The sequence below is a fragment of the Nannospalax galili genome, unplaced genomic scaffold, assembly GCF_000622305.1.
Source record: "Nannospalax galili isolate Female #2095 unplaced genomic scaffold, S.galili_v1.0 scaffold383, whole genome shotgun sequence".
NCBI classification, from domain to species: Eukaryota; Metazoa; Chordata; class Mammalia; order Rodentia; family Spalacidae; genus Nannospalax; species Nannospalax galili.
In genome coordinates, this window is record NW_008351346.1 from 2,447,158 (window position 1) to 2,456,875 (window position 9,718).

General features: G+C 48.4%; 1 protein-coding gene across 1 annotated transcript in view; it reads right to left on the minus strand.

Annotated features, from left to right (window-relative positions):
• Positions 1 to 8,532, minus strand: part of Lmx1a (LIM homeobox transcription factor 1 alpha) — a 183,939-nt gene extending 175,407 nt beyond the window's left edge. The window contains exons 1-3 of the mRNA XM_008848255.2: positions 8,178 to 8,532; positions 7,311 to 7,408; positions 4,741 to 4,927 (exon numbers count right to left, since the gene is read on the minus strand). Of these exons, the coding sequence (XP_008846477.1) occupies positions 4,741 to 4,927; positions 7,311 to 7,386 (263 nt within the window). The 5' untranslated portion in view covers positions 7,387 to 7,408; positions 8,178 to 8,532. The remainder of the gene's footprint in view (positions 1 to 4,740; positions 4,928 to 7,310; positions 7,409 to 8,177) is intronic.
• Between the last annotated feature and the right edge of the window lie 1,186 nt (positions 8,533 to 9,718).

A 9,718-nucleotide genomic window follows, 5' to 3' on the forward strand; every position in this document is an offset into this window, starting at 1 on the left:
AAATTAAAACAGAAAAAAAAAGAGATAAGTCCTCCTGCATAAACACAGCCTCAGCCTCTGTGCTCAGCTTATTACTAAGCTTTCTGCAATTTAATGCAGACATCAATTTATTACCTAGCTGTGTTTGATTTTTATATTCCTTAAATTTTATTGTACCCAGAGCCAGGTCAACAGAAGATAAAGTCTAGCAAAACTCTACCAATTGCTTCTGTAATTTCATCTGTGCATTCCTTTTATAAGGCACTGCATGCCCAATTTTGATCTCCACGTATTGTCACAGTAATAAAAACTAAGCTAATGCCTCTTTACATACCTCCTGCACTGTACTGATGAAATGCAGAATGAGTTCATTGCAGTCCTAATAGAAAGCATTGCCTACGCCTTTTTCACCTGGGACTGACAATACACAAAGTCAAAAGAAAGACAAAGAAGGCTCTACATGGAATGATAGCCACTTCCCCCATTTCTGTCCCTTTCTCTAGAACATTGCTCTACTCCAGAAGGAAGGGACAGAAACATCAGCGTGCTCTCAGAGGAGAGGCTTCCCAGGGCTGTGATCTGCTGACATGAGGAGCATTATGATGCTCGGCAAACAGCTCTGACGACAGCAATACTACCCCACACTGCTCCTAGAATGTCCAGAACAATCCAGGTGATAATGATAAACTTCGTATGTGAGGAAGAGGGCCCTGACCCACCAGCCATTAGGCACATGAAAGAAACAATATAAATTTGATTTAAATGTGGGCTGCCTTCCAGAGGGCTTAATTATCTATTGTTTTGCCACATTCCCGTTATCCAACAGTCTCTTCTGTCTCAGACTGAAACCCAGCTACAGTATTTGTTTGGAACAAATTCAGGGAAATCTCCAAACTAGCCAGATCCCAGAGAGCTCACTTAAATAGAGAACAACAGTTACATAAATAGAAGTTTTCTAGGCTGGAAAATATTTTGGTTGTCTGTTAACTTGCAGAAATGCTGAAGAAAATTGAATCCAGTCTTTAAGCATCCACACCTACAGCATCTTCACGTGATGTGTCACCCAGTCCAGCTTCCTCAGTTTTCTCCGTGTTGTCTTTTCATCTAACCAATTATTTTTCTTTGCTGACATCACGAGCAGCAAAAAGTCCCCTCCAGTTCTTAGTTTCTGAGTGTTCATATATCAGCATTCTGCACTCTGGCTTTAAATGCTTATTTGTTTTTGGATAACTGAAAGATAAAGTATTCCTAAGGGTGTCATAGTAGCTGAGGCCAAATAGTAAAACATCCTGAGGTTTCAAATGAACACTCATGTCCAAGATGCCACTGTCAATTCTTTTTTTCAAATGGAAAAAAGTTGGTGTTTCACAATGAAGGTGAGACAACTAGTCAACAGAATGCAATTTTCACTTTTTAAGAAACTCATATTGAATTTGTTGACAATTTCATACATGTATGGAGTGCATTCTGATTTCTATAACCCTCCCTCTTTCTGATCTCCCTCCTACTCCCACCCCCATCTCTACAATTCTCTTTCCTTTTTAAGTGGAGGCCTGATACCAGGGATTCAAAAGTAAATTCAGAATTTCCCAATAGCCAAATATGCATGCAAATGACTAAAATACATATGATTCTCACTGTCAAAACCATGTTTATGATGGTCATTGAGACTGCACATTTGCTATATAGGCTTCCACTTAAATGTACAAAAATGGCACTTGAACTTTATAAATACGAAGGACAAAGGCACTGTCTAAGATTCCTTTTTTATTAAGTGCTCTAGAATGTACCACCTTCATTGACCCATCACTTAATGTTCATCTTATATTTGCTTTCCATTTGCTTTGTCTGCACCTCAAATATTGAAGGAATACATACAAACACAAACACAGAGAGAGAGAGAGAAAGAGAGAGAGAGAGAGAGAGAGAGAGAGAGATTTGAGACAAAGAGATTTTTACTAATGCAATAAGGAGAAAAACTGCTTTCTATGGTTGTTTCTTGACTATTGTCCCAAACTGAGCAGCATTCTCTGGGGAATAAATATGTGACCATTCCAGATCATCTCTATCAATACCTGGTCCTGTGAAGGAAGTTTTCAGGAGACCCTTGATGACCAGGATAAAACAGATGAAGAAATTATCTGGTTATAAGCCTCCTGCAGGCAAGCTCCAAGATTTTTCTAATTATTCTCTCCTCACCTCAACCAGAGCCTTGCATAGAGAAGCTCTATAAAAGCCTGTTGAATAAAAGAAATTATCCTGGACCCAATTTAAAAAAAAAAATCACTGCTCCACTATCCTACAGCAAGTACCCCGCGGACTAATACTATTAAGAGTATCGAGTACATTAAATTCCTGCTTTGTTGGGAGAAGAATGGGATTGGGAAGGGAAATAGAGGAGAAAAGGAATTTAAGAAAGGAATAAATGAATCTAAAAGAGAAACTGATAGACTGAGCACAGACTAGCACTAATATTATGCCAGGAGCTAAAGAGCCCAAGCAAACTGATTTTGGACATTTCTGCATCAGTAAATATTTTTAAATTAAAAATTAAAAAGCTTCATTGTCACACCAACACCGCTCTGAACAATGTAGCTCACACCCCTCTATAAAATCTTGGTTCTGGCCAGCAGCTGGCAAGTTGATCCCAGCAATTTTCTCTTTGCAGAAATAGCTTTGTGAGGGGAGAACTGACCCTCTTGGCTAATAAGCCCAAACCGCGCCAAACCTGGAGGGCTGAAATGGAAGGTACATTGTTGTGTTAAGTACTTTACAACAACTGTTTCTTCTCCTCTTGACACAGCCTGACTTCCTTAAAGAAGATTTGACTGGCCAGACAGCTGTGTTGACCCTTAAGCCTTCTTTGATTCGTGATTTTTTTTTAACAAACAGAATAGAAAAATCACAACCCAAATCCTTTCCTAAGCTCCAATACTTTTGAATTTGCTAGTGTCGTGCTTGAAGGATGTGGACATTTCAGTAATCTATAAGCAGAAAGATAAAGATTGAGCCCACACAATACAAAAACCTTTACATGAAAAGCAAGGGAGAAAAAAGCGAGCAATCACCAGGCGCTTTATCCAAAGGTGATACTTGAAGTTGTATAGACCAAATCTGCTTAATTACCTAAAAATCACACTTTCTGCTCAGATACTGCAGCCACAAACAGACAACCCACAACAGAGAGAGGCATATTTTCTTACAGAACTGTTTGCCATACTGATTACTTCCTGGAGTGCTCAGAAGGAGTTTGAAATTCTTTGTGTATTTCTATATTGTCCAATTCAAGTAAAATCAAGCACGTATCCTTTTTTTTAAGTTCTGAAAAAAATGTAAAGCATTTTCAAAACAACAGAAAGGCCTAGCATCCTCTTCACATGGGAATAAAATGTATTTTATGTGTGGCAAAGGAGCACTACTCAGCAGAGGGTGTGTGTATGTCTGTGTGTATATGTGTGTCTGTCTATCTGTCTGTCTTTCTGTATTAGGTCTAATCACTTGGTCAAGTTTTCAGTAAGCCTGACAGTCCAGACAATATGGAAGGAAACAAGAAATCTCTTGTTTTAGCCAGACTTCACCACATTTCCTTTCCCTGTGCATTTTTAATAACACAGGAGCTGCTTTTCACACACAAGCACACACACACACACACACACACACACACACACACACACCCTTCTCTCATTATCTCTATACAGTGCCTGCCACTTATTTATTCACTAGTGGCAAATACAGAATTTTCCTCCAAGCCTGCTCACATGCCCACACCATCAGTATACACCAGTCAGAGACATCTGCTCTGCCACTTTCCTTTCCCTTGGTGCCCCACATCCCTGAGAATCTACTGTCCCTATCAATTAGCTAGTTTTGCAAGAAAAAGCCTTTTCCTCTCCTTACTTCCCAGGCTCCTGTCCTTTGAGAATTAGGAAATCCTTCCAACCCACACTCCCTGAGGCAGTTCAGAAACCTAGATTTGAAAGGACTGGCTCTCAGTAACCTGCCTTCCAGTCCTCAGAACACAACAGAACACTGATGCATTGGGGGGGGGGGGGGGGGGAAAAGTGGGGGGGGGGGGGGGGGGGCATTGAACCTGCTACGTGACAGACCTCTTCCCAGAACAGGACTGGGTGAAGATGCAGAAGGGGCGTTCACATCTGGCTCCAACCTCTGACCTACCAACTCAGATGCCCCAGGGTTTTGGAGAAACCCTCAGGAGGCAATTAGCCCAAAAGGCAAACCGGCCTTCACTTAGCTGTGAGCTACAGCAGCGCCATTTCCGAGCCCAGTTTGTCCAAACCCAAGCGGGTGAGGCGTCCAGGGGACCGAAACTGTCTGATTCCTGCTGCCTCACCGCTGGGCACTAACGCAAGAGAGGCTTAAACAGTAAGACGGAGTGAAAAGCAGCAAAGAGTCGCTGGTCACTAGTGGTCCGTGGGGCACCCCAGTGAACCCAGGCCCGCAGAGAGTCACCTTTGAGAGCGGTCAGGTCGGGGTTAAGGGACCTGGAATAATTTAAAAATAAGCAAGCAAGCAAGCAAGCAAGAAAAGGCGCGATCGCGAGAGCTTCTGCGCGCTCCCCTTGCCCAAGGTGAACCGACCGGAGTGAATCCCCGCAGCCCGTGGCGTGTACAAGACACCGATGAACGTGAGTTTTACGTTTCTGTAGGAACCTCTTACACCTTGCAAAAGAGGATGAGGGTGCACACTGTCCCCGTGCACAGCGATGCCAGTGCGTGGGGGCGTTCCGGCGCGGCCACTTACTTCTCATAGTCGTACTTGCAGTAGAGCTTCTTGTCCCGGTAGAAGCAGGTGGTCTCCAGTGGCTCCTTGCAGGAGGCGCACTGCACGCACTGCTCGTGCCAGAAGCTGTCGTTGAGCCGCAGCAGAAACCTGTCCGAGATCACCCGCTGACAGCCCTCGCAGACAGACTTGGGGCTCACCGCTCTGCCTGCAGCGGCAACAGACGTTCGCTGGTGAGCCGCCCCGGCCAGTCAATTCCTCCAAACACCAAACGCGATCGCCCCAGTCCCACAGATGGCTCCCACAACCATCGCCCTGACCCTGCACCCCAGGAAGCCCTTCTGACCATCAACTAAACAGGGATTCGGAAAAATCAAATCAAGTGGCATCTCTAATAAACAAGGGCTAAGAGGCAAGTTTAATTTCTAGGGAGAGGGGGACTGGAATCAATAAATAGCCTTTAATTATTAGATCTATCCAGGTACCTGCGAGAGCATTCTCACGTCCTGTAAAATTAGATTACAAGTAAGTTTGTCCTCCAGGGGCTATCACTATGTGTAGTGATTTAATCATTAAACCACCATGTGCCTTTTGACTATTTTTTAATGAGTAAGACTAATCTGCTTGCAATTGTGTTCTTTTTAAAAAAGAAAATTAAAATTAAAATTAAAATTTTCTGTTTTCTTCCCCCAGAAAGGCCTGTGGGTAAGGAAAAATATTGTCTCGCCAGGCAAACTCAGTACTGCTCAAACTAGTGAACCCCAAACTGCTGTTTTGGTTGGCATGCAAATTGCAGGTGGCTTTTTATAATTAGGAAATGTCAAGATGGATGGGGGAAAATTCATAGCTGCTTGTGAAGCTATGGGAAGAATCCCCACAGGAGTAGGAGATGTCACGCGCGCTCAATGGCGCTGCATGGAGCGACAAACTCCTGAACTCAGTCTGGGAATCCGCTGGGTCCTACCCCTTAACCTTCTGACTTCTCGAAATTCTGTACCAGTGAGGGTGTACATACACGCCCTGGGGCAGGGGGCCGCTTGGTCGCCTTTGTTGATACTTTTCACAACCATTTGAAGAAGCCCTTGTCCCACCATAAACACACTCTTGCGCGTGAAGTCCCAAAGGGATGACCCTTCTTCATATCATCTCTTCGGTTTGGGGGCCAGCTGCCAGCTTGTAAGCTGGTCGTTATTAGGACTTGGGGGAAGTGGGGAAAGAAGGACTAGGAAAAGCAATGCAGTCTTCTTAATTTAAAAATTGTGTTTTCTTTCTGCCTGGTCTCGGCATCCCAGACCAGAACTCCGGCGCTAAAGCCAAAGTCGGCTGCGCAGGGCTCAGGACCAAACGCTACACCAGCTGTGCCCTTAAGTCTGCACGAGCTCTGGCCTGCGGGGTCTGGAGCAACTGGACAGACCCTGACATTTCCGAAAAAGGGGTTGATTAAGAGAACACCAACTGCGCGATTTCGTTTCATGTGAAGTGCTGGGAATGGGCGAGGAATTTCTGGACACGGTTTCTCCAACCAAAATGTATCAACCCACTCTAGCAGTTCTGATTGAAGGAAAGAGGGAAGAGGCTTAAATGACAAAAACGAAAATCCCTCCTGCCCCAAAAGAAAGCAGGAAAGGGGAGAGAGAGAGAGAGAGAGAGAGAGAGAGAGAGAGAGAGAGAAACTTTTCCCCAAACTTGAAAAGCATCAAAGGCAGACCCAAACTAAGAATCGTTGGCCTGAGTTCTGGAAGACCCACGGGTGTTACTCCTCCGGGTCCTTTGACTCTCTCTACAACGGCTGAAAGGGTTTGGATTGGAGGTAGGTAGGAGGAGATGGGGCTTGCCTGTCGGACCTAGGATCCGGCTTCAGTTAATTAAAGACGAGGCGCCCAAACTTGAAAAGCATCAAAGGCAGACCCAAACTAAGAATCGTTGGCCTGAGTTCTGGAAGACCCACGGGTGTTACTCCTCCGGGTCCTTTGACTCTCTCTACAACGGCTGAAAGGGTTTGGATTGGAGGTAGGTAGGAGGAGATGGGGCTTGCCTGTCGGACCTAGGATCCGGCTTCAGTTAATTAAAGACGAGGCGAGGGCCCCCGCCGTGCAAGCTAATCCCGGCGCAGCGCTGCCCACCTGCAGGGAAAAGCCTCTCTGCCATGCCCAAGACTGGAATTGGGGCTGGAGTTGGCGGGGGACAAGAAGCAGCCTCGAACTTGGGAGATTCGGCCTCGAACCTCTGATATTTTGGCCTTAGGCCTCGGAGAAAGCGGGGGCATTTATGAGCCGTCTACCAGCTCCCTGATTAAAAACCCAGCCCTGGGTATTTTTAATTACTTGCCACTCAAACGCCTATGAACATGCTCGCCCGCCCCTCAAGGCTTTGGGGAATTCGATGCCTTGCCGAGCTCGGTAGGCCTGGGGAGGCATGCTGGTTGCATTTGGATAGGGACTATTCAAAAGGACTGATGGACAGGGAAAGACAGGGAATGGGCTCCCCTGTGAACATGATAGTTCCCCCAATCGCCTAGTGGGTCCCAGAATCTTGAGCTCCGGGCCTGAGGGCAGAAGGATGCGCCCAGGACTCACACTGTGAACACTTACCCAGCAAGGAGGAGAAGGAGGCCGAGGTCTCAATCGCACTTTGAAAGTTCTCCTCCATCTTCAAGCCGTCCAACATGTTCAGGCCGAGCCAGGAGTATCTGTAGAGGGGAAAAATGAAGCGTCTGGCTTTCGTGTCTGGTGGGACTTGATGCTCTCAGCTGCTGCACTCCTGGGAAAGAACAGAATGAGTGTCCAGGGCGAAAAGAATGAGCCTGGAGGGTAGAGTCCAGCCAAGAGAAATGCGGGGAGGGAGGAGAGAGAGAAGTCACAGCGAACAGCTCTGACTGATCTGATTTCACTTGAAGTCAACGCGTTTTGTACTTAGGCCTCCGCCCCCCAACGGCGTTTCTCCTTCTCCTGACCCCCACCCCCACCCCTGTCCCCAGGTTTCGCACTCCAAGACCGACTCCGCCCCAAACTATACTAATGTTGGCCCTAGGGACTTCTCTACAGGAACTCGGCTACTGAGGACCATGGAGATAAAAAAGAGGGGGGTGTTCTTCTTTGTAGGACCGGGTCCGGGCACGCGGGACCTGCTGAGTCTGAAATCCCACGCCCGGATCTCTGTGTTTGGACCCTCACCTGCCTGAGGTTGGAGAGAGGCAGAGTGGGGAACTCGGAGAACGTCCCGCCTGCTTCCGTACTCCTGGCGCTTGGCTCTGCTTGGGGGCGCTCGGGAGTGGGCGTGCGGGGCGCGCGGGGAGGTCCTCCGGCCGGTCGGCCAGTGCCGGGAATGTCTGCAGGAGCAAAGGAGTCGCCTCGGGGAGGAGCCGCGACTGGCCCGGCTCACTCTTGGATGCATTTCAAATCAACTTTCAGAAACACGCCCGCCCGAGCCGGAGCCTCGGAACCCGCAGCCTTCCTTACCTGATGGGCAAGCTCGCTCCCAGCGTGCGGAGCAGAGAAGAGTTGCGGACTGCAACAAGGAGCTTCAGCAGGGGAAGGTGTTGTCCCCGAAGCTGCAGCCACAGCAGCCGCCCCGACTCCGGCGCGCTGGGGAGAGAGCAGGAGCGATCGCCGGCCCTGCTTCTGCTGCTCTGCACGCCCGGGCCCGGCCCGGACGTGGCCACGAGCGGCCGGCCTTCTCGGGACGTCCCGCCAGCCCGCGCCCTTTGCAGCAGGGAAGGGAAGGCCCAGGATGCTTCTCCAAGACGAACCCGCAAAGCGGAGGCCCAGGGTCCTGGGTGCAAGTGGGCCTTGCGTCTCCGAGGCGGCTCCCGCGGCTTCTGACAGCGGCCGCTGGCTGCGTGCGCGGCCCAGGGAAGGGGGTGGGGTGCGCAGGGCGGGGGACTGGGAGCGCGTCCCGTGGCGGGGCCCGCGGTGCTCGGTTTCCCGGCTTGGCTGCACGGCCCACTGCGTGGCTGCAGCCTGGTGAGCCCCTCGGCTGCGGTGACCTCCGGGCCAGGCAAAGTTTCCTCTCTCCACGTGGATCTGTTACCTGGGCGGATCTGCGTCTGAGTCTTCGCAGAGATTCCCGGCGCCACCTGGACTGCGCGCGGGCAGGATGGGTACCCGGGTCGCTATCGGATCTGTTCTGTAAGTGATAACTGACTGGCAGGGCGATCCTCACCTGGAGGCCCTGCGAAGCGCTTGAAGCTATTTTCCGTAGGTGAACTCCCTCACCAGGGCTCCTCATACCTTTATTCACACATAGTCTCAGCAAGTTTCCAAACTTTGTTTAAGCTTAAAAGCCATTCACCGTCTGAGACCAAAACTAATTCACTCCTGGGAAATTCAGATACTGTATAGGACCCAAGGCCAAACCTTGAATCTGGCTCCCTTCTCCTGGATGGATGCAGAACAAGAAGTCAGCTAAGAGGGCATTCTTAGAAGTTCCCGAGGGGAATTTTTCATTCCCTGTAGTGTTCGATTGCTATGAAGACCCTTTAGCCACTCTAGGGCCAGAAACAGGGTCTTATGTCTCTATTCCAAGAAGTGCCTGGGGCCAAGAAGCTCAATAAACAGATCATCGAGTTGGGTAGCTTTTATCGACCATTTATTTTGTGCCAAAATTGGTTACATAGTCAGCTCATTTCATCTTTACAATTTAAGCTGGAGATTATTTTCTCGATATTCTAGGTAAAGGAAATGGAGCACTTGTGTGTGACGTTCCTGCTTATCACCTGAATACCGTAGGAAGGTCCAATTGGATGGAATTCTCCAGGGCACCCTCAGTTCCTAATCTGAGAGGACCTGAGAGAGATTGCCAGGCACTGTGGCAAGAGCAAACTGAGCCCTGAGTGGAGAAGATGCCAGGCAGCAAGTGTTCTCTATTACCTTCATCGAGGAGAGGATCGCTTCCCACTTTCAAAGAAAACAGACAGCAAGTTGCTCCCCTTTGCTTTGGAGCAGTGACACCTCTTCTACACACACACACACACACACACACACACACACACACACACACA